The sequence below is a fragment of the Cervus canadensis genome, chromosome 23, assembly GCF_019320065.1.
Source record: "Cervus canadensis isolate Bull #8, Minnesota chromosome 23, ASM1932006v1, whole genome shotgun sequence".
In the NCBI taxonomy this organism is placed as follows: Eukaryota; Metazoa; Chordata; class Mammalia; order Artiodactyla; family Cervidae; genus Cervus; species Cervus canadensis.
In genome coordinates, this window is record NC_057408.1 from 5,631,154 (window position 1) to 5,656,599 (window position 25,446).

Sequence of the window (25,446 nt, forward strand, 5' to 3'; positions counted from 1 at the left end):
ATCCAGCCCTGGAGCCAGATGGCCTGACCTATATGAACTGCTTCAAGAGTTTCCTTTGCCTTCTGACTTCAGGAGTGGGGAGGGGAGGTGAACAGCTGGGCCCGGGCATTGAGGCAAAGGATATGGTAGAGGGACCCATGCTGAATACGAGGGGAAAGGCCAAGGGGGAAATCTGGGCTAATGAGGTCCTGGAGCAGCCTCACTGGTATGTGGGGAAGGGGAGCAGAGCCACTCGATTGTAGAATGTGCACAACGGCTAAGCCGCGGATGGTGGAGGGCTGAGCTTTGCACCAGGCACTGGCGTGGTGCAGGCACACGCGGGCTGGCGGGGTTGTGCTGCTCACTGTGAACGCGGCAGGGAGCCTTCAACTGCGGCTCAGGTTCCTGAAGGCCTCAGGGTCTCAAACATCAGTAGTAACTGGGAGGGTAAAGATGCTGGGCTTGGGTTTGTTGCCTCTCCTACAGCAGTATCACGATGCCTCGTGAGATATTTCTGATACAATCTGACCATTTTCCAGATTATCCAGAAAGTTTATCTGAAAGTTTGGGGGGATATAGTAAATCCTAAATGTGTTCTGATTTCTGATAAATCTTTGAGGCAATGATGGAAAATCTTGCAATTTATTAAAAGCACCTTTGAAATGCATGAAAGTATCAGTTGCTCAGTCATGTCCAACTCTTTGCGACCCCATGGACTGTAGCCTGCCAGACTCCTCTGTGCATGGAATTCTCCAGGCAAGAATACTGGAGTGGGTTGCCACTTCCTCCTCCAGAGGATCTTCCCCATCCAGGGATCAAACCTGGGTCTCCCACATTTCAGGCAGATTCTTTACCGCTGAGCTGCCAGGGAAAACATGAACTATTATTAATTTAGCTTTAAATAAGGCTTACATGGGCTTCCAGGTGGTACTAGTGGTAAAGAACCCACCTGCCAATGCAGGAGACACAAGAGATGTGGGTTCGATCCCTGGGTCGGGAAGATCCCCAGGATCTTGGATCATGGCAACCCGCTCCAGTATTCTTGCCTGAGAAATCCCACGGACAGAGGAGCCTGGCAGGCTCCATGGGGTCCTGAAGAGTCGAATACAACTAAAGTGACTTAGCATGAATGCACAAAGCTTCCACAAGATTTGTAAACATACCTGCTATACCGAATGTACTTCAGTATGTTTGGTTGCATCCACACAGACAGAAGTTATCCAAAACATGGAAATTACTTCATCATATAGACTTGGACATCATAATGACAGTTAATAAAATGAAATTCTAATTATGTTTTCCTTTTCATTGCTAAGTTTTTCTTAAGGAAAAGAACTTTCAGAAGGTAAGCAAGAAAAACACTTGAGTGCCAGGAAATGAGAACATATTCAGCAAAATGAACACCTTGATATAAATGATACCCAAACAGTCTTTCCTGGCTTTCATGTGATCTATTATGAGAGATCTGACTGGCAGCTATTTCCACAATTAATTGATCCTGGAAAATTTGGCAAGCTTTACTCTTCTCCAGTTCAAGAATTGGACAACTGCTCACTTTGTAAGTATCAATATGATAATATCTATTAACTGTTTTAAAAGCTTTGAGAAAAGCATCTGTCAAATAAAATAAACAGTTATATAACTTATTATAGTAGTTGATTTCAAATATTTATATGTAAATATCGATGCCTATTCTAAGAAATATTTTATGAAATTCACAAAGCATGTCAGTATGTGAGTGCCATAATCTAACTGTGTGTCCTGGCTGCCTTCTGCTTGCCCCTCAGTATCCACGTTTTCCATCCAGCCCTGGAGCCAGGTGACCTGACCTATATGAACTGCTTCAAGAGTTTCGTTTGCCTTCTGACTTCAGGATGGATGTAGTCAACGGCAGTGGGAAGATCCACAGGTAGGTGGAGAAGGGAAGCAGGTACTTATTCTCTCAGCTTCTTTGCTGCTGCACAGGGATGCTCCGAACCTAACCAGAGGCCGTTAGTCTTTGTGCTTAGAGGTACTAACTGGTCATTGAGGTTGTGAACCCCAGGAAAACTCAGCATCATTTGTTACCTTCTATAATCTCTGGCTGCACATTGTGGACAGCCCTTTTTACTAAATCTCCTCCGATTATCCAATTCTACTTTTCCTTCTGATTCTTGCTGCTGCGGGGAGCGGCCTGAACCAAAAGGCTGGCTCTGGGAGCTGCCTTGATCCTCAAGGGTCTGTTCGCAGACATAGCTCTCTGTCCCGCCACCCCTCTGGCATTTATTGTCCAAGTTAAATCTTAACAGAACATTTAGTAAGCCTTGAATGCACACATGATGCAGATAGATAGCTTTGCACGACTGCCCTTAAGATAAATAGGATGGCTTTCTTATCCCTTGGCGCCATGAGAGAGCTCTGGTGATTGTTATCTTGAAGATGATGTACATGGGGAAGAATTTTCTTTGGGATGCCTCCTTCTTGGTTTAGTATAAATGAAGCTTAGAAGAATAAAGAATCATCGCTGACTGCAGCGATCCTCTCGACCCCATCTCTTCTGTGTCTTTATTTCTTAGCCTAAAGGAACGCCCTGGCGTTGCTCCTTGAAATCTTCCGGCGGCCGGCATGCCAGGGTATTGAATGATACAATGTAAAAGGTTAAGTGCCTTATTTGATGCACCCTGACATTTTCCTTTCTTGTAGCCAATTCGCTTTTCACCTTAATGCTTAAAGAACTCTTTATATTTAAAGTTGAATAATTTGGGTATTTCTAGTTGTGGAGTATATCTTAGTAAATTTGACTCAAATGAAATCTAGAGGCTTATCTTTTTTCCCCTATAGGTAATCACGTTTATTCCATCTTTTATAGTCTTCTGATCCATTTTTTGTGCACTTTACATTTGGGACACCAATTATCCTCATATTAAATCATTTCTATCCTCTATTTTGTGGACTTCGTATTTACTTTCATTCTTTTCTTTTTCAACTGCATGTACTGTAATCATCTTAAGCTTTTCTTTTAACTTGACTTTCAATGATGCCTTTTCTATTTCTTGCTATTTGTATTATACTTCAGTATACTAATTCTCTAATGCTGTTGTTTGGACCCTCAATTTATAAGTCTAATGCTCTCCTTACATCTTTTTCTTTTGTTTATGTTCATTCTCTTTTCCATGAGGTCTTATTTTTAATTAATTAATATGTATACAATTCCTTCCTTTCCTCTCTCTCTCTTTCATGAAAATGAGAGGTTTTCATGCCGGGGAGTTTCCTTTCCTGCCTCTAAAGATACTGCATACTTTCTGTTGTTCAGTCGCTAAGTCATGTCCCACTCTTTGGGACTCCATGGACTGCAACACGATAGGCTTCCCTGTTTTTCGCTATCACTATCACATACCCCTGGGCCTTTGTTAAGAGCAGCCTGGAGCCACAGAAACTGGGGCTTGACTGTAAAATTAAAAAATTATACATAGGATAAAGACTCAATAAAGAAAGAACACTAGGGTGAAAGTGTACGCTTTTTTCTTTCTCCTCTCTTCTCTGGTTTAAAAAATATGCCCCACCCTCCCCCCAGGTATAACTCATTTTAGGGTTTGAAACATTGTAAAAGTGAGAAGTTTGATTTTCTGGGATGACCTCAGCTGCTATGACAAATGATGAGAATTGAGGAATAATCCCTGTGAGATCTGTATGACATGTACATGCTTCGGATTTTAATCTTGTCAGTTGAAAATGGCTTTTAAAAACAAACCAAAAGGGAATTCCCTGCCTGGTGGCCCAGTGTTAAGACTTGATGCTTTCACTGCTGTGGGCCAGGGTTCAGTCCTTAGTTGGGGAACTAAGATCCTGCAAGCCATGGCGGACAGCCATAGATAGAGAAATAAATACCAAAGGGAAGTCAAAGGAATGTAGTTTAGTAGGAAATGTAAAAACATAATCTGCCTTGGGTGTAATAACTTCTTAAAAGGTCAGACTGTCCTGCGTGATTAGTGAGGCGTCTCAGAACACATCCCACATATTACAGTGGGCCTTCCCTCTTCTGAAAGGAAGGCCCATCAGCAGAAAGCTATGAACTTGTCCCCAAACTTACTGGACCAATTTGTCACTAGTCATTGGAATAAATATTTCCCAAGCTGCCTAGAAATGCAGAGTTCTATTGTTTAAAGAAATCTGTGATCTTTGTTCTACAGTGAAGACTTTCGTCAATTCTGATTTAGAGACATCTGGAGGTTAAGCTTGACACTTAACTGCAAGAGAAAGACAAGGAGAAGTACAAAAAGTTACAAGTAAAGTCTTTTCTGTCAGAGTCAATTGGGTATGAAAAGCTTGGAATTCATAAATAGTCTAAAATTGTTCATGGGGCGATATGTCATGAGGGAATTAAATGATGATGGAAGTCTATAGGTTCAGAAACAAAAAACATAGGAGCAAATGACCCCTGGCTCCTGGGAAGGAGCAGAGCGTCATGGGAAAGAGGACCAGTTCAGAGGTCAGGGTCCCATTTTGCCATCTATTGTCTTGGGCAAGTTATCTAATTATAAGTCTCTGTTTCCTCATCTGTAAAGTGCAGATCATAATCTAACTATTCATACATTTATTACAAAGGTTAAATAGGATAATATATGTAAAGTGCCTGAATTAGAATAAGTACCCCATAAATGTTAATTGATGTTATTGTTGTTATTATTTTTCCCTGAAGACTAGAGTTCACATTACTTTTGCTCATATTTCTTGCAAGGAACAGTCTAGCAATTTCTTACATCTTGCTCTTTCCGTATTTTTTTCCTCTTGGATATATGTGGTCATAACTCTGAAGAAGACAGGTTTTTGTTTTGTTTTATATCTCCCTGTCCCCATTGTTTCATAAATGTTGCTAGATTTTCCTTTGAGAAATTACCTCTGTCCTACTCTGAGACTTTGTACGGTAAAGCTGTCCTGGCTTCCAACTCCAGGCTGTCTAGTGAATCAGACCATTTCAAATAGACTGATTGACTCAGGAGTGAGTAGATGACCCAAGTCAGGCTGATGAGATTCAGTCCTGAGGTTTTTGCTAGATCTCTTAGGAAGGTGAGAACTGCTAACCCACAGGGTATAAATCTGGAGATACCAGTGGTCATCATAGGGAACAGGCCGCCTGAGAATGGAGCCGACACAGAGGAACACATAACCGAGAGATGGAGTGGTTTCCTAAAGGTATGAGTACCTGGGTTCAGCTGTAACTAAACACACACACACACACACACTTCACAATTTTATAAGCCAAATAAAATCTTTTTCTTGCCTAAGTCAGTTTGGATTGAGTTTCTGTCATTGCAGCTGGAGTCCTGCCAAATCCCAGAGAGAAATCAGAAGTAAGCAGTATGATCCAATCGCTCATTTTTGTATTTTTTCCCCACATTTTCCTCTTCTCTTGTATTCAGTGCCTTTAGGCTGTCTTCTTCATTTTTTTCATGGGAAATAATCTGATAATGTTTGTCCTTGATGCTGCAGGGTGAATTTCTGTCATTATGTTATTTTTTGTAGAATTGACATTTTAAGCTGTACATTTAGCCCTACAATGAATGGCTTTGATCCTGCTGTAGGAATTTAAATAAGAAGGTGTTTCCTGATCAAAAGAGATTTAAGAAATGTATCAACCAAATAACAATTTGTAAATCTTGTTTGAATTCTATTTAAAAAAACCAACAGTTTTAAAAAATAAACACTTTTTAAAAAAATTTCTATCTTTAGGAGATAACATGGAAATGTTTTTCGGTGAAAAGATACCTTTGAGATATGTTTCAGAATAATCTGGGAGGCAAGGGGTGGGAGGAGATGAAGTATAGCTGAAACAATATTTACTATAAATTAATAGTGGTCAAAACCCGATCATGGGTTGAGCATAGGGTTCATTGTATTCTCATAATTGTATGTGTTCAAAATTCTCCATAATAAAAGACTTTTAAAGAGTAATAAGTAGAAATGGCCAAGGCAGCTGTTCACTGCCCCCAGAATCTTTTTCCTTCTCCCTTAGGAAAAGAACCCCTCTGTTGTTGAGGATGCAATGTAACTGTCCAGATTTTTTTTTTTTTTCAATTTTAATCATTTTTATTTTTCTAGTCTCCCTTGTAGATGTGAGTAACCAATGAATGGAAAGCAGATAGAACTCATTAGGTGTGTTTTCTAGGAATACTCTTTAAAGGTGCTGCTTCAATTAGTTCTTTCTCAAAGAACTGAGAAAGGTACTGACAGTTATTTTGCATCACAGGAAAACTTCACATCAGAATGCATGATGCCATGGGGACGGTGGCGTGGAAAAGATAGACAGAACTTGGGTCCGTGATGACTGTGTAGCTGCCACACCAGCCCCGGGCAACTTTTCCTCTTTTTTTCAGAGAATTAAACTCTCTCTCTTTTTTTTTAATTTGCATTTGCCCTTACAGAGTTTGTTAACTCCACGAAAGAAGAGAGGATCTCTCAGTCTTATAGCTCACAAACTTGGCTGCTTTTTGGAAGTACCTGGTGAGCTTTGCTTTTAAAAATGTTAAGATTTGGACCCCACTTACAGTGTCCGAATTCATTGATTTAGGGTACAGCTTGGGCCCTGGAATTTGTAAAAGCTGCCCTGGTGATTCTAATGTGCGGCTAATTTGGTGACCCAGTGCTGAAGCTCGCGATTTGATCCCGAGCACTGGGCCCTGGCTTGTGACGGTCAGGATTCGGTGACCGACTGAGATCACTTTGTTACAAGGCGGAGTCGGAGTGCTAAGTGTGTTGGTAGCCTTCGGCGCCAGAGCCAATCCAGCCCCACCTTTTCCCCAGATCGGCCCGGGCCCCGCCCCCGGCCCCGCCCCCGGCCCCGCCCAGCTGTGTCCCGGGATAAACGCGGAAAAGCGTGAGCCCGCAGAGCAGCCTTCCGGGAGTGCGGCTGTGCGCCTGCGCGGCACCGAGTACGGGAGTGCGGCTGTGCGCCTGCGCGGCACCGAGTACCGGCGGGCAGTTTGAATTTCGCTCCCGGAGCCAGGTCTCGAGATCCTACGCTTCCGACCGAGATTGGGTGGGGGAGGGGGCGGCGTCTCGGCGCCTCGCGACCCCACTGCGTAGGCCCTTTCCTCCCGGACCCGCACGAGGTTAGAGTCTGGTGTTGAAGATCCCCGCTTCGGAAGCGGGCATTGTTTAGGCGGGGCGGGGGGCCGGGGCGGCGCGGGCCGGGAGGAGGAGTGGGCCTTAGCCGCGTTAGCTGGAGTGGAGGCTTTATATAGACCTTCTCACCCTCGGGCTTCCCTGCTGTCTCAGAGGGTAAATCGTCTACCCGCAATGTTGGAGACCCGGGTTCGATCCCTGCGTCAGGAAGATCTCCCGGAGAAGGGCATGGCAACCCTACTCCAGTATTCCTGCCTGGAGAATCCCATGGACTGGGGAGCCTGGTGGGCCATATATATAGTCCATGGGGTCGCAGAGAGTCGGACACGACTGAGCGACTTCACTTTCTTTTTTCACTTTCTTTCACCTCCCTTGGAGTGATTTTTTTTCCTTCCCCACCTTCCGCCTCCTTGTGGGCTTTGCTGTGCTCAGTCGTGGCCGACTCTTTGCGACCCCATAGAGGAGCCAGGCTTCTCTGTCCATGGGATTTTCCCGGCAAGAATCCTGGAGGGGGTTGCCATTTCCTCGTCCTGGGACCGCCTCCTTACCGACCCCAGTAGTAAAGCCCCCGTCCCCACAGCGCAGGAGAAATGCTTCCCTGGACCCGTTTCTTTGAACTTCCTGTGTTTTTCCTTAAGATTCTCGGGTATTTAAGTTTTCAAAGCAAATACTGATGTTGTCTTTATGTATAAATAGAACATTTGTTCCCCTGAATCTCTGAGGAAATGACAGTCTTGTCTTCTGTACCTTGCTTTGGGATGCACTGACTATAGAAAGCTCTAAGACAGGTCATTACTGGACATTGGTGGTGGTTGTTCGGTCACTAAGTCGTGTCTGACTCTTTGGGGCCCCATGGACAGCAGCATGCCAGGCTTCCCTGTCCTTCACTATCCCCCGGAGTTTGCTCAAACTCATGTCCATTGAGTCAGTGATGCCATCCAACCATCTCCGTCCTCTGTCACATCTCCTTCTCCTCCTGCCTTCAGTCTTTCCCAGCATCAGGGTCTTTTCTAGTGAGTCAACTCTCCGAATCAGGTAGCCAAAGTATTGGAACTTCAGCATCAGTCCCTCCAATGAATATTCAGGATTGATTTCCTTTAGGATTGACTGGTTTGATCTCCTTGATTAGAAACTGAATTTTGTAGAATTGAAAGATATTGCTCACGAGTTTTTTACTTTGTTTTCCAGGAGACGTGACTTACTGGATATTTACCATTGCATTTTGAAAGTGAACAGAAATTTGTTTTTTGTTTTGTAAATGTGTTTATATTTTTTTTCTTCAGAGGCTTAAAGGATGGCCTCAGATCTGGAACAGTTATGCTCTCATATTAATGAAAAGATTGGCAATATTAAAAAAACTCTGTCATTGAGAAATTGTGGTAAGTAAAACAGATTCCACTGACTTTGTACATTCAAAATACATTTTGATTATTGTTCCACTTTGATATCTTATGCCTGGATAAGTGAATGTATCTTAGGTAATTTTCAGTTTTGAATAGTGATTTTTTAAGGCAATCTGCTATCCATATTTTGAATATTGCAGAGGATACTAAAATGTAAATTACATTGAACAATGAACTAGCTACTAATTACATATATTTATTTATTTATATATGTTTTTCTGAGACGCAAGGCTGAGTAGTAAGATTTGAAGGTTATGTTGAGTTTCTGATTCTAGAGCTAAGCAGAGGTAATAAAAGATAAGGAAAAAACGAGAAGTGGAAAACACTCACAGAGATAGAAGTAGCCCATAACTCATCTTGCAGACTGCTTTGATAAGGAAGCTTATCCATATTATCAATATATATCACTAGGAAACAACTAATTGAAAATGAAATCAATTTTTTAAGCATCCAGAAACTTGGAGGTTGTGACCATCTTCCAAATAGTTTGTTCAAAGTGCTGCAGTAGAAGTGCAGACAAATAGGGAATCCTGGAAAAATATTGTTTACAGAAATGATTTGCTCTCCAGCCTTATCTAGGAGAACTCAAGATTTATTGATAGGCAGAATTCCATCTGCAGGGGAGATCCTGTTGAGCTTTTATTGTAGTTTATATTTTGAATGGATAATTTTTAAAAATTAAATTATACTGTTGGAATGTCCTTTCAAATTATACATGTCCTTCTGAGACTTGGATATTCTCCATCCCTTGTCGAGAACCACTAATAAAGAGACTCATCCAGTTTACAGTTGGTGGCTATGTATTCTGTAGAAAGTTAAAGCTGAAGCACCTGTGGGTTCTTCTGTAGCCTCCAGTCTCATATGAGGAAACTGAGGCTCAGAATTCAGGCGACTTGCCCAGGTCCTCCCGCTTATCAGTGGTCAGTTGGGACTACAGCTTTTGTGTCCTGATTCCTAGTATACTACTTGTCTATTTCTATGCCATTTTTATTGAATAATCTAAAAAGGACATTTAAATCTTTAATAAGTAGTCTTCTTTAGATTTTCTTTCTGAGAGCATGATTACTCTTGGATAAATATAACTTAGAGATTATAAAACTATCAAACCTTGAATTCAAATGGCCCCACTGAAGCATGAGGCCTGGCAGAAGCAGTCTGACCTGTTAGGTTACTGTATGCTGGGTAACTGTCGTTTGTACGTGGGGAGAATAATTTGTCTGTTCGGTTCCGTAGCCTATTTAGGAAAGCCCAGTAATATGTTTGCCACTTTGGCTGCTGTAATTTCCTACATCACTACTATCAAAAGTAGTGAATTTACTCAGTGAACTTATTTTACTGCAAATCAGCAAACAAGGCCCGAAAATTTAGGTGACTAGGTTATTTGAGATACCAGTATATCCAACTAACTGTTTCACCCCCTGAAATTAGTCTCAGCAGAAACATCAATACTCTCATTTATTTTTTATTTCTTTTAGCTGTCACATGCAGTCCCCAGTGCTTTATTAGAATGTCGATGCGTAACAGTTTGCCTTTACTGAGTGCTTTACTAGGTTGCAAGCAGAGTGCCCACCCTCTTATATGTACTTTGCTGCTTCTCAGTCATCCTCTGAGGGCAAGTGCTGGTGTCTCTGACTGCAGGCCCGGAACCTCTAGCCATTTCACTCTGCATCTGTAATCTATAGATGTGGTCAAATTTTGTTTTTCACTTTTGCGCATTTCATGATTTGGTTGTTAGAGGAGAAGATGGAAAATATTTGGTTATGAGGATGGTTTTCCCTTTTGTGCTTCTGAGGTGCCCTGAAAAATTCTTTTTTTTTTTTTTTAACCTCTTTTATTTATAGGGAGGAAGGTTCTCTGGTTTTCCCATCCTTGTATCTGTGAAGCTGGAGAGAGGGGCCCAGCGGTGGGGTTGGGAACTTGAGAGCAGGCAACTTTACCCTGCCTCCCCCAGACACTTGCAGGCCAACCCAGAATGTAAGGTCATCTTCCTGGCCATTGATGACAATTTTTCAGGTTTACACATTCACAGGATATATCCCATGAAGAGGGTCCTGGCCTCCTTTGGGATTCTCACTTCAGCATCCTGTGCTTTGAAGTCCCAAAGCCATGACTGTTATCCCCATTAAAACCAAATATATTAGGTTGCTGAGGTTGACAGCCTCCTCTCTCCAGCATTTCTCTGCACCTCAAGTACCCCTTCTGCGCGCCCCCCGCCCGTCCCAATTAGGGCTACTGCAGCATCAGTTCATACATCCTGCCTGGTCTGTGATTCTTTCTTCAAGTTGAAACCCTTGGAGATTTACCTTTTTTCTCCTAAGAGCTCAACTATGCATGCAAAAGGGTGTTTATTTTATCTAGCATTTCTAAGTGCCTTATTCAGTTCAGTTCAGTCGCTCAGTCGTGTCCGACTCTTTGCGACCCCATGAATCGCAGCACGCCAGGCCTCCCTGTCCATCACCAACTCCCAGAGTTGACTCAAACTCGTGCCCATCGAGTTGGTGTGGCCATCCAGCCATCTCATCCTCTGTCTTTATTGTAGTGGAAGAATTTTCCAAAAACAAAAGATTCAGGGGATACCGTGTATTTACCTCCTCCTTCCTTTTTTTTCATATTACTTAGTAACGACTTAGTAACGAGTTCTTAAGATTATTCATGGAGACAAGTCCCAGGGGCTGAAACATAGTTCTTTCTTCACCCTCAGTGTCCCTTTATGGTAAAGCCCTGTTCCAAGAGTTCCATTGGCTACATGTAGGTTTTATGGTTTTCTGTACATTTTAGTTTCCATTTTATCTTTTGTTTATTAATAGGGCAAGAACCTACCTTGAAGACCATTTTAAATAAAATAGGAGATGAGATCATTGTAGTAAATGAACTTCTAAATAAATTGGAATTGGAAATTCAGTATCAAGAACAAACCAACAGCTCCCTCAAGGTAATGGTTTTTCTAGTGATGAAACAAAATAAAAAAGGCAGTTAATATAAACACCTAATCACCAGAAAATTCTTAAGGATTCTTTATGTTTATAATGTTGTTAACCGTGATTATTAACAGTAAAGAGTACTATTTGTCTTTTATTTTCCCAGTGTAAAGGACTCCAGAGTCCCAGAGGTATTTCTTTCTCCATGCTGGTAGCCAATTTATTTACTAAAGAGGGAATATTTCCTAAATAATTCTTGGGAGGTTTAATTTAAATAAATGATCTCCTGGGAGTGTGGTGTGCAGGATTGCCTGCCCTGGGTTGAGGAGACATGGTTTGCCACCATGGTTCTCCCAGCACGTCCTGCCACCCTAAGAAAGTCATTTTTCCTCTTCCAGTCTTAGTGCCCTTAATTGAAAAGTAGTGGGTCATACTGAAGTATTTCTTGGGTCCCTTCTATTCTGCATTTCTTTTCTATTTCTACAGATTGTAATGTAAGGATTCTCAGGTAAAAAAATCCACTTGAGCCTCATTCACATGCACGTTTTGTTCTGAATAAGCCTTCACCTAATAAAAATGCTTCTGATAGGATGGGAAAAGAGTCTGTACCATAATTACCTCATGCTCTTAGAGCCACTGATATGTTCAATGGGATTGAACAAGGTCGCCTCTATAGTCCTTCTCAAGCCTTATAATCCTCAGTGTCTATAAAGATTTTTCAGCTGTAGGACTGAACATGATTATGCCTATCCTGCCGTTGGTTGAATTGAGATCAGTATCTCTGAACATCATCCAGGTCTTTAAAAGAAAGATGTCATACAAATTCAAAACAGAAACCAATAATGGTTACATTTCTACCTTGCCCAGTAATGCCCAGGGTTAGGTGTGGGTTTAGAGAAGGTCCAACTCAGGATTAAAGCCTATTTGCAATTTTTGTTTACATGATGACCGAACATCAGATGACAAGGATCCAAAGGTACAGAGTGTTTTTTCTTATTAAATTTCCATGAGTTCATAACCTCAAATTCTTGGGAAAGTTAAATAAAGACAACACAAAATGAAGGCAGTTACGATCAAGTAGAAATTTTCATTAAGCTAGAATATACAAAAGCCTTCCTAAGCAATATCTCGTCCTTGCATTCCAGGAACGTATTATCATTTGGTGCTGGGGAATGCTTGCTAAGTCAACAAAAGCACTTTTACCAGAATGACAAACATAAATCTTTCATATGCTTTTTTAGCTGCTTCCCAAGGTTGAAGTATTTTAGAAAGACATAAATGTCAACCCTGCCTGTTGTAATGTTATTCTAGCAATTGTTCTCTGAACAAATCCAGTAGAGAAAAATAATGTATCACCATCCCAAGTCAGCTCTAGAAACCAAAGGGCTCCTTTTAAATATTGCCGAGTTCAGTGCTTTTTGACCCCTTCTGCTCGCTGAGCACTCAGCCTCATTGTAACTGTACTCAGTCTTTCCTGCTCTTTTTAACATGTTAAAACACACACAGGCAGGACAGTGCTTATGTGTGACCTTTTTTTCTTTTTCTTTTTTAAAAGGAACTCTTTGAAGCTCTCGAAGAAGATTATAAAGATGTGGAGCATCTCAAAGAAAACATCCCTCCCCATTTGCCTCAAGTAACAGTTACCCAGAATTTGTAAGTGTCTTTATAATTATTTTTAGTCTCTGGATTTATAAAACTATTAAAACAAGCATTTTAGATCTTTTTGCTTTTCGATATACTTGCAGTTTTGTTAGTGATTATCCAGTGTTGTTTTGTTTTTTTGGACTTAGATGAGAAAAAATCTTTCCCCCATCTTTACCAGTTTTCTTATCCCACTGTTGCTGGGGAAAATGTGCTGCCTCTTTCCCAAGGATCAGTTCCTCAGAGCAGAGTTTGTAAACATTGGCTCTGTTGACATGTGAGGTCAGATAGTTCTTTTTTGTAAAAATAGCATATTTAGCAGCATCCCTGCTCTCTTCCAATTGAGCTCTCCTGTACCCTCCTCCCACCGGCACCCTCCACCCTCTGGTGACAATGAAAAATGCCTTCAGACATTGAGGGGGTGGAAAATCTCCCCTGACTCTTGAGAAACCCTGCCTTAGGGTAAAAATAAACTTAATGAGCCTTCTATCTTAAAAATAGCTCAAGGAACAAAGGCTTAGCTCTATTTTTACCCGGAAACTCCTGTCCTGCCTCTCTGCTCACTGCTAGTAGATGTTCCTGCCTGCCCTTTCTCCTGAAGCCCCTAAAACTTAGCTTTTGGCTGTTAATTACCACCATACTTGTGGAAATGATTGCTTGAAGGTCACAAAGAGGTACAAACAATTACCTCTTCAGCCCTGATTCTTTTCTGATTTTATTTTGCTGCTCATCTTTTTGAAATGATGCTGTCTGCACCACCACTGGGCTTTCTTAGTTGTCATCCTACATCTTTGACCAGGCTGCACCCTTTTTCTCTGCCCTCCTTTAAGTTACAAGTGTCTCCTAAGACACTGTTACTTAACACCATTATTAATGCTCTCATGTCCAACTCCAGCCTTGACATGGCCCCTGGTTCAGCTGTTTGAACTGCTTGCTGGGAGTCTCACGGATGAGCTGTGCTCTCCTCCAGGTTTGCTTGCGTGTGTGAGACTAAACTGGCTATCTCCTTGTTACCTACTCATCACCTAGACAGGACACTGGCATCTTCAACTTCTCTCTCTGTCTTGTAGCCACTTGGCCTCTGCGCGGTTTTGTCTGCCTCTGCCCTCCCTCTCATTGTCTGGCTCCATGAGATCTTTCATCATCTTTTGTCTTTATGATTTGGGAGTTACTTGTGTTTCGTCTTTCCAGTATTTCTCCACTGCCATCTCTCCAGTCCTCTGCCACCAATATTGTATTTCTTTTTTAAATTTTATTGATGTATAGTTGATTTACAAAATTGTATTTCTAAAAGGGGCTCCCCTTGTGTACCATGACTAAACTATTTTAACTTTTGAAATGGATCATATATACAGAAAAGTAATTGAAGTATTATTAGTGCAAATTAAAGGAGAATAATAAACATCAGTGAATCTACCAGTCAGATTAAGAAATAGGACACTGCCAGTACCTACAACACTTCTTCTGTTGCAGATCCTCTTTCTATCAAAGACGTAATCATCCTGGCATTTGTGATAATCACAGTTTTACAAACAATATACTGCTTAAATTTGAAAACTAAAAGGAAAGCACAAATCTTGCTGTGTAGGAAAGGAGCCATGTTGCTGCTGATTCTTGAAGGTCTCCAGGAAATAAGCTCAACAGAGTCCCTGGCGTGCCAGGGTACCTTGGAATTTCCCTCCAAGAAGAGAAAATTAGGGAGTTCCTTGGCAGTCCAGTGGTTAGGACTTAGTGCTTTCACTGCCGTGGATCAGGTTCAATCCCTGGTCAGGGAACTAAGACCCCACAAGCTGAGCGGTGTGGCCAAAAAAAAAGGAAGAGAAAATTAGTGGGCAGGGTCATGAATGAATGGATGAACAAAGGTCATCTTGTGATATCTGCCAGGTCTATTGGGCTGGACATTGGACACCCAGCAAGAATATGGCCCAAGGAGTAGAGGGGGGATTTTCTTCTAAACTCACTAAGGCCTAACCTCAGCTTTCAGGGCCAGGTCACAGCAGAACCTTTGTATAGGTAGAAAAGGTTATATTTAGCTGATACACACAGCAGGACAGCCTGAGAACAGGCAAGTACAGGTAAGACTCAACCAGGCTCACCGTGGAGCCTTGGGTCAGGATTCATGTAAGGATGAAGTTACAGGCATTGGGCATCTTCATCTTCTCAGCCTGTCACGCGGTCGTCTCCTCCTTACACCGCCTCCATCAGGCCTCGCTGTCTGTGTCTGCTACTCAGCTGTCACCTTGGGGTCTCACCTCCCTGTCCTTGGATTCCCTTTGGATACTCCTGGGTTGGATCATTTCTTTCCTGTATCCCCTTTTCTGTTTGGAGAAGTCAAGCCAACCTGACTTGCTGCTGGCATGGGGGTTTCTTCTTCCCTGGCAGTTAAACAGCCTAGAAGCTATAGTCTATTCCTGGACTCTGTTTGCTAATGCAGAAGGAGCTGTATTAGGCTTCTCACCCACACCAAAAAATGGAGCAGGACTGACCCTAGGGTACCCACGTTCATTGCTGGCAACTGAAATGAGTCTGTAGCAGGTGGGACTTATATTAGCAACCAATGGGGTAAATTAGAAAGAAGTATAAGATGATTGATGTTTCCACATCCAGAAATAGGGAAATCAGAAAGAGAAGTTGTTTAGAGGTTAAATTCAGCTTCACATGCTGACTTTGAGGAGCCAGTGAGATAACAGATGAAGATGTTTGGTACGTGTATTATTTGCACCATGTTTTGGGTGTATAAATAACTTAATTATGTTACTGAAGATTTTGGAACTTAATTTTTCAGTCTTCTCTCCACTATTCAAAAAAGAACTTTTTTTTGGCTGCACCATGGGGCATGTGGGATCCTAGTTCCCTGAGCAGGGATTGAACCCGTGCCCCTTCATTTGAAGCTTTTGAAGTCTTAACCACTGGACCACTGGAGAAATCCCTTCACTATTCAAATCTTCATAAGCATTAGCAGTAGGGATAGAAAACAAAACCCTTGCCTATAAAATTATAACAAGATGGAAAAATTATAAGATCATGTGCTTAATACTGGTCATTTTCAGTTGCAAAACCTCATACTATGCTGCAGAATTCTGACAATTGCTTGTACGCTGTGCATCTATTCTGTAGTGTTAATGGCTCAGATCTAGACCCTGAAGAACCGGTCAAAGTTGAGGAACCTGCACCCGCAAAGAAGCCTCCCAAAGAACAAAGAAGTATTAAAGAAATGCCATTTATAACTTCTGATGAGTTTAATGGCATTCCTGCGTAAGTATTTGAAATAAATTTTAACATTCAGCTCTTTAGTAATCCGCATACATGATTGTCATAAACCTTGAATATATTATTTGTAACATGCTGTGTTCCAGTATTGATCTTCTCTAAAATAGTTTTACATTATACTGCAGGAATCTTTAGTGGAAGATGCTTAAAATTTTGTTTTTTATTTAGGTGTAAAACCTAGTCATAGATCTAGAGATGGATCAGTTTGTGGCTGAGTCCTTTCAGGGTCATTTTATGATACAGATTTTTTTATCCAATTACATTTTAGAAGTATCCTCAGTTTTGCTACAGTTTTAAGGAAGGGGAGTGTGTTGTATAGATTTGGAAATTAGCACAGAGAGAGCTCTGTTTGGTTTCCATTTGCTCATTAACTTGTGCCACACACTTGTTTGAGTCTGCTGTATTCTGGGCTCTGGGTCACTGAGGAGAAGAATACAGGGGTGAATGGGACAGGATGCCTCCCCCCAATAAGGACTCCATTGCTCTTCATAGAAGATGTTAATGGGGAACCAATTATGGAAATCCATGTTTTTAAACTCATAATTCCAGGGCTTAATTTCACATCTTGGCTTTATATTGTTGCATTTCTTTTTATTTTCTTATACAAATAATGTTTGTTGTGAGACTGATAACTCATCTATAATTCCACCACTCAGACAAGATAGAGTATTTCCTTCTATATTTTAATTTCACCTACATAACAAGTTGTTTCTGATTGTTATCACAGCAGTATAGTTATGCTATGAATGTAATTTACTTTTTTTTTGTCATGCGCATTTTTCCATCATTAACTATCATCGAAAACTTAGATGTTAATAGTTGTATAATATTTTATAGTGTGGCTACTCTATAAGCTATTTAAGCATGACTTTATCAAATGTTTGGGTTGACTGTATTGTTATGAAGAATGGTACAGTGAAATTTCTTTTACACAGGTCTATTTTCTAATTCCTTTATTATTATTATTTCCTTGAGATAGAGTCCTAGGAGAAGATTCCCCGGGGCAAAGAGCATGGTTATCTTACTTGCCTGAGAATTGTCCATCCAGATTTTTATTTTTTTAGGTTTACAGAAAAATTGAGCAGATTGGACAGTGTTTTTATAACTGAAAACAGTTTCCCCTATTACTGACATCTTGCATTAGTGTGGTAAATTAGTTACTATTGATAAACCAGTCTAGATACTATTAACTAGAGATTAACTAAAGTCTGTAGTTTGAAGTAGGGTTCACTGTTTGTGTTGTGTAGTCTGTGGATTTTGTCAGATGTGTAATGTCATGTCTCCACCATTATGATATCATACAGAATAGTTTCACTGCCCTAAAAATACCCTGTGTTCCCTGCTTTCATCTCTCCCGCTGAGACCCTGGCAGCCACTCATCTTTTTATTGTCTCTATAGTTTTCCCTTTTCCAGAATGTCATACAGTTGGAATCATACACTGTTGCCTTTTTGGACTGGCTTCTTTCACTTAGTAATACACATTTAAGATTTCCCTAGTGTCTTTTTGTGACTTGATAGCTCATTTCTTTTTATCGCTGACTAATATGACTAATATTCCATTGTGTAGATGTAGTAGTTTGTTTATCCATTCATCTGTGGAGCAACATTTTGGTTACATCCAGTGTGGGGCAGTTATCACTAAAGCTGCTGTAAACGTTCCCGTGCAGGTTTTTGTGTGGACACGTCTTCAGCTCACTTGGGTAAATACCTAGGAGTGTGGTGGCTGGACCATATGGTAAAACTGTTTAGCTTTGTAAGAAACTCTGAAGCTGTCTTCCCTAAGTGGCGGTACCATTTTGCATTCCCAGCAGAATAAGAGTTCCGTTGCTCCGTATCCTTGCCTGCATTTAGTTTTGTCCACTGTTTGCTATTTTAGCTGTTCTCGTCAGTATAATGTACCTCATTGTTTTAATTTTCAGTTTCCTGACGACATATGATGTTGAGCATCTTTTCATATACATAGTTGCCCCTTGAAAAATATATGGCAGTTTCACAAATCTGAGACTCGGAGTGAGACTGACATTTTAGTTTTTTTGTTTTGGCCACTCAGTCATTTCCTTTGTTGACAGCTTTATGTGATTAGAATTGTTCGATGCTATTTGGTTTCCTAAATTGCTGTTGTTGCCAAGAACAAATGGCCGTGAGGAACAGTGCAGCAGAAAGGTCTTATGCTTTCTTGGGGACTTCCCTGGTGGTTCAGTGGTTAAGAGTCCACCTTGCCGTGCAGGGGATGCGGGTTCAACCCCTGATCGGGGAACTGCGGTCCGTTACACCTCAGAGCAACTAAGCCTGTGTGCCACGACTACTGAACCCACGTGCTGCAACTACAAAGTCTGCGTACCTCAGCCAAAGATCCCACATGACGCAATGAAGGTCCACCTGCTGCAGCTAAGAGCTGGTGCAGCCAAGTAAATACACAGATAAAAGAAAATGCTTCCTTGTAGGGAGGATATTGGAATAGTCACGGTAGAGTATTCGTTTTTAAACTAAGAGATTATTTAACGAATGAGAGAAGTTGGAAGGTTAGGATAAGAAGAATGTGTTCCAAGCATGGGCTTTGATTCATTTATTTTTAAAAAGTTGATACTGAGGTGCAATTTAAAGTGGAAAACACTGGCACTTGTTTTGAGGAAGTTAGAGGATAGTTCACATGGTTTAAAGCAGGGGTCGCAATCTCCAGGATCTAATGCCTGATGATCTGAGGTGGAGCTGATGTAATAATAATAGAAATAAAGTGCACAATGAATGTATTGCACTTGGATCACCCCCAAATCATCCCCCCCTACCCTGTCCAACCCGGTCTGTGGAAAAATTGTCTTCCATGAAACTGCTCCCTGGTGGCAAAAAGATTGGGGACTGCTAGTTTAAAGGAATTTCATTGTATTGAGCTGTGGCATCAACTGTTTGTGGAAACTGTGGTTAAAAAAATGAGTGGAGAAAATGAATTTAGAAAAGAGAATAATGAAAATGAATGGTTTTGGTCAATATGAATATTTATACATTTATACATTTAAACATTTATACATTATTTTATATTAAGAAACTTGCAATTAGAACACTGCCCCTTGGAGCAGAGGGGAAGGTCAGAGTTTAGTGAATCCACGATTTGTTGAAGGGAAAAGGGAAGCAGATCATGAAAACTTTGTTTTGGGTGTATACAGACCACTCAAAATCGAAGGTCTCCTATTCTTATATTTTAAGACTGTGATTGGCATCACTGACTCAATGGACTTGAGTTTGAGCAAACTCCAAGAGATAATGAAGGCCAAGAGATAATGAAGCAAACTCCAAGAGACTGGCATGCCACAGTCCATGGGGTCGTAAGAGTCAGACAGAACTCAGTGACTGAACAACAACAAGAAGACTGGTGACTGGGAGGACAGGCAGGAGGGAGACTGAATTGGAAGGATGGGCTTTAGAGTCAAAGAGACAACGCTTAATCTACCTGCCAATGCCGGAGACACAGGAGATGCAAGTTCAACCCCTTGGACGGGAAGATCCTTTGAAGCAGGACCCCAGTATTCTTACGGGCTTCCCTGGTGGCTCAGATGGTAAAAAATCCACCTGCAATGCAGGAGACCTGGGTTCAGTCCCTGGGTTGGGGGGATGCCCTGGAGAATGGAATGGCTATCCACTCCAATATTCTTGCCTGGAGAATTCCATGGACAGAGTATCCTGGTGGGTTATAGTCCGTGGGGTCACAAAGTGACTGAGTGACTTTCACATTCACTTTCAGACAGTACTTAAGGCCATTTGAGCATGAAACGAGTGAGGCTGTCCATTCTTCTCCTCTGCCAGGCAGCTGTGCAGCTTAACTTCCGGGCCCTCTGATCCCTTTGCAGCCCCTCCACCATCAATTCTTCTTTGTTGGCTCTTCATCTCTGTTGTCTTCTTTGTCATTTTCCCTTCCTCCTCCCTTTTTTTTTTTCCCCCTTTATTTCTCTGAGCAGATCTGTTTCTGCAGAAAACTGAAGTGGTATGAGTTAAATAATTTATTAATACTAAAATTTTTCTTCCCCTTGCTTACAAGCATTTTAAAATGTTTAAATAAACTGGTATATTGGAATTAATCCATTGGAATCAGAGTTTGGGATTAAATTGTTAATTTAAATTGTTAAATTGTTATAGTAATTCTGTAAGGAGCAGGGATAGAGATTTCTGCATCCAGAAATTTTTCAGTGGTTGAGACACATCTGGTTTATTTGAAAGTTGCTATAAAATTTTTTTCCAAAGAGTGCTGGTAGCTTGTATAAAGTAGCTTGACTGTATAAAGTCACCATATGTAAATATTTTTCTTCAAAGAAAACAATTTTGTATGATGATTCTTTTAAAAAATTAATCATTTTCTTTTTTTACAGGTACATGAAATCCCGCTTAACCTATTGTCACATTAATGATGTTATCAGAGAAATCAACAAGGCAGTTGTTAGTAAATATAAGATCCTACATCAGCCAAAAAAGTCTATGAGTTCTGTGACCAGAAATCTCTATCACAGATTTATTGATGAAGAAACGAAGGAAACCAAAGGTAAAATGAGAGTATATATATGTGTGTGTGTACGTGTCAGCTGTTTAGAGTGTAACTAAATCATGAGAAACAAAACTAATTCCAGAAAATTCTAACTCTAGAGAGGTAGTTCTCAACCAGGGGCAGTTTTCCCATCAGAGAATATTCTGCCATCTCTGGAGACAGTTTTGATGGTTACACCTGGGGTTGGGGGGTGTGCTCCTGGTACCTGGAGAGTAGAGACCAAGGGTGCTGCTGAAGCCCCCCATAGTGCGCAAGGCAGCTCCGACAGAAAAAGAATTATCTAGTCTAAGATTTCTGTAGTGCCGAGCCTCAGAAATACTCCGCTGGAGTCTCTTATGGAATGCTATCCAGTGTTTTCAGCATTAGACTAGTAGTAACAGCTGGTGATGCTGAGATAACACTTAGCATGCGGCCGAGTGTGCGCCAAGGGCTTTAGGCCTCACAGCATCACTCATCCGTAAGGATAGTACTCATCCTTACGAGTACTATTATTACTCCTATTTTACGGACTAGGAGGACTTCAGTTACTTGCCCCCAAGTCAATCAGTTAAGTGATCAAGTGATAAAGCTGTGGGTTTCTGGGTTACATTCTCTTAACCACTACCACATTGCTTCTTGAAAAGTGAATGGTTCAAAAGATACCAGCGGATAGCCAGTGATAAAATAAGCAAGGCTACACTGCTGAAATGCTACAGTAAACATTATGCAACTTCAGTTGAAAGAATAATGATTTTAGCAACAATACCAGTTCTCATTTTGGTTGAATGATGGTAGTCAAAATCATTAATGCCATTCATAGTCATAATGTAGTGTATTAAAGACTCATCTTGAAAGTTGTCCTAATAAAAATTAGCACTAATATCTTTACTTTCAGGTCATTATTTTGTAGTGGAAGCTGACATAAAGGAGTTCACAGCTTTGAAAGTCGACAAGAGGTTTCATGTGATACTGAATATTTTACGACACTGCCGGAGGCTATCAGAGGTCCGAGGGAAAGGGCTTACCCGATATGTTATAACGTAAAGTCCTTGTGAGCTTTCGAACCAGCTAACAGGGTTTAGAGGCTGTTCCTATAGTTTCCTTACATGTAATTTTTTAATATATAATTTTTTTAGCTTTTTCATTTTCTTTTTTTGTTTCTTCTAAAAATAAAACATGTATATTTTAAAATCCGCTACCTTACAGTAAGTACTTAATCACCTACCACGTGAGCCTCTGTTCTGGGCATCCAATGGAACTAAGAAATGTTCGTAATTAGTTTTCGTGTTCAGTGATAGTGCTGCCAGTCCCAGTAACAGAGATGCAGATAAAAGCCAAAGTTCAAGAAGAGAAGATCAAGGATAGCCAGGCTGTTTGGAATTAAAGGTCATTAGTGTCTAAATTCCACCCTATAGATTGATGATATTTCAGACTATAGTCAGAAGTTGGATTTGAGGGCAGCCCATTGATCCCTGGGTTGGGAAGATCCCCTGGAGAAAGGAAAGGCTACCCACTCCAGTATTCTGGCCTGGAGAATTCCATGGACTGTATAGTCCATGGGGTCACGACGAGTCGGACACAGCTGAGCAGCTTTCACTTTGTTTGCTTTCATCCATGTGGTTTTCTGCTTTCCCACATGTGGTTAAGGAACAGCTTACTTGAAATGCATTCAGTGTAAATCAGTCTGTAAACATCAACCTGTAATGAAAGTGTAATAAAAGTATATTGAGATGAAAAAGATGATAAAATAAGATGTGTGAGCAGATTGATAGTGGTCATGGAAAATGGGTGGTTGGATTGTAAGAATTAATGGAGTTTTACTTCCACACTTGGGGAGACTGTTAGTCTAATCTGTGTCTTAGGGTTCTCTAGAGAAACCAAATCAACAGGATATCTATCTATCTGTCTATGTGAAGTGAAGTGAAAGTCGCTCAGTCGTTTCCGACTCTTTGTGACCCCATGGACTATACAGTCCATGGAATTCTCCAGGCCAGAATACTGGAATGGGTAGCCTTTCCCTTCCCCAGGGGATCTTCCCAGCCCAGGAATCGAACCCAGGTCTCCCACATTGCAGCCGGATTCTTTACCAGCTGAGCCACAAGGGAAGCCCAAGAATACTGGTGTGGGTAGCCTATCCCTTCTCCAGCAGATCTTTCTGACCCAGGAACTGAATTAGGGTCTCCTGCATTGCAGGTGGATTCTTTACCAACTGAGCTATCAGGGAAGCCCTTAATACTGGAGTGGGTAGCTTATCCCTTCTCCAGTGGATCTTCCCAACCGTGGAATCGAACTGGGGTCTCCTGCCTGCATTGCAGGCAGATTCTTTACCAACTGAGCTATCTGTGTCTGTATCTGTATCTATCTCTCTATCCATCTATCTCTAGTGGAGATTTATCATGAGGAATTGGCTCATGTGATCATGGAGGCTGGGGGGCCCCCAGATCTGCTGTCTGCTAGCTGGAGGCCCGGAAAGCCAGTGATGTGATTCAGTTTGAGTGTGACAGCCTGAGAACCAGGGAAGCCAGGCCAGAGCAGATGAAATGAGAAATTGCAGCTCAGCAGTGAGGCAGGAAAATAAAAGAACACCTTCTTCCCTCCTTCCTCCACCTTTTGTTCTACTCAGATCCTTCCTGGATGGATGGGCAGACGCCCACCCCCACGGGGAGGGCAGTCTGTTTCATTGAGTCCACTGATCCAGTGCTCATCTCATCTTGAAACACGCTTATAGACACACCTAGAAATGATGTTTAATATGGGTGCCCTGTGGCCAGTTAATCCCCACAGCCTATGTCTGTGCCATCTGCTTGGCAGGCTGATCCTTGCAGCTGAGAAAAAAGTGGCCTGGTTAACACTCACTGTGATGACCCCAGAATACGTTATGGACGCTGCTTATTTATTGTTATTCTTTTTTTCTCCCTGATTTAAATGCAGGTATGTTTAATTTTGACTAGACGGACCTTTGTTGGGAAAGTAATGTCTCTGTCTAGGTTGGTCATAAAACTTATCTAGTCAAAGCTATGGTTTTTCCAGTAGTCATGTATGTATGTGAGAGTTGGACTATAAAGAAAGCTGAGTGCCGAAAAATTGATGCTTTTGAACCATGGTGTTGGAAAAGACCTGAGAGTCCTTTTAACTGCAAGGAGATCCAACCAGTCCATCCTAAAGGAAATCAGTCCTGAATATTCACTGGAAGGGCTGATACTGAAGCTGAAGCTCCAATATGGCCACCTGATGCGAAGAAGTGACTCATTGGAAAAGACCCTGATGCTGGGAAAGAGTGAAGGCAGGAGGAGAAGGGGATGACAGAGGATGAGATGGTTAGATGGCATCACTGATTCGATGGACAGGAGTTTGAGCAAGCTCCAGGAGTTGGTGATGGACAGGGAAGGCTGGCGTGCTGCAGTTCATGGGGTCACAAAGAGTCGGACACAACTGAGTGATTAGAACATTATTTTCAAGCAAAATGACAGACTTGTTCTACTTACTTACTTTTGAAAATAACATTTTGTTAAAATCCAGTTTTGAAAGGACTTTGTGGTTCTGGCCTCTTTGCCCTCAGACCCGTTCCTTGCCCTTTCTTTGCCCCCCGTCTTCTGCAGTAGCATCAGTAGCTCACAGCCCAGAAGCACGCGTGCTGTCCAGTGCCCCTGTAGCATGGCCCTCTTAGAACTTTATGCCCTGAACCTCATGTCATAGCTTTCTGCTGCAGGTCCCACAGCCTGGAGGGGAACAAATTCCAGCTGACTGTCTCCAGCTGAATTCCACAAGCCTGATGCCCAGTTTACCACCTCCTAGTTCTACCAGCCTGGTGAGTCCTAGGTAGGAGAAGGGCTCACAATAGTGACCCAAGACCTCACTCTGTCTTCTTTGTTGAGATACGCATTTTTTAAAACATTTTATTTTGTTTTGGGATATAGCCAATTAACAGGCTTCCTTGGTGGCTCAGATGGTAAAGAATCCATCTGCAATGCGGGAGACCCAGGTTTGATCTCTGGGTCTGGAAGATCCTCTGGAGAAGGGAATGGCTACCCACTCCTGTATTCTTGCCTGGAGAATCCCATGGACAGAGGATCCTGGCAGGCTACAGTCCATGGGGGTCACAAAGAGTCAGATATGACTGAGCGACTAATACATACATACATAGCCAATTACCAAACAGTGTTGTGATAGTTTCACGTGAGCAGCAAAGGGACTCAGCCATACATATACAGGTACCCATTCTCCCCCAAACTCCCCTCCCATCCAGGCCACACAACATTAAGCAGAGTTCCATGTGCTATACAATAGGTCCTTATTGGTTATCCATTTAAATACAGCAGTGTGTACATGTCCATCCAAAACTCCCTAACTATCCCCTCCATTCTTCCCCCCCAGCAACGATAAGTTCATTCTCTAAGTTTGTGAGTCTCTTTCTGTTATATAAGTTCATTTATATCATTTCTTTTTAAATTCCACATATAAAGGATGCCATATGATATTTCTCCTTCTGTGTCTGACTTCACTCAGTATGACAAACTCTAGGTCCATTCATGTTGCTGAGAAAAGCATTTCATTCTTTTTTAATGGCTAATATTCCATTGTGCATTTGTAGCACATCTTCTTTACCATTCATCCACCCATGGA

General features: G+C 41.6%; 1 protein-coding gene and 1 long non-coding RNA gene across 2 annotated transcripts; both read left to right on the forward strand.

The window, feature by feature from the left end:
- The first annotated feature begins 1,218 nt into the window (after window positions 1-1,218).
- Window positions 1,219-2,657, forward strand: LOC122425705. Its single transcript, XR_006264973.1, has 3 exons — window positions 1,219-1,537; window positions 1,767-1,888; window positions 2,535-2,657. It is a non-coding gene; the product is annotated as an uncharacterized LOC122425705 (long non-coding RNA).
- A 4,213-nt stretch (window positions 2,658-6,870) lies between these two features.
- On the forward strand, window positions 6,871-22,017 carry SKA1 (spindle and kinetochore associated complex subunit 1). The gene is made up of 7 exons (XM_043444431.1): window positions 6,871-7,067; window positions 8,364-8,459; window positions 11,291-11,415; window positions 12,957-13,054; window positions 16,160-16,297; window positions 20,672-20,841; window positions 21,719-22,017. The coding sequence occupies exons 2-7, from the start codon at window positions 8,375-8,377 to the stop codon at window positions 21,865-21,867; spliced, it is 765 nt and encodes a 254-aa protein (XP_043300366.1). The 5' UTR covers window positions 6,871-7,067; window positions 8,364-8,374; the 3' UTR covers window positions 21,868-22,017.
- The last annotated feature ends 3,429 nt before the right edge of the window (window positions 22,018-25,446 follow it).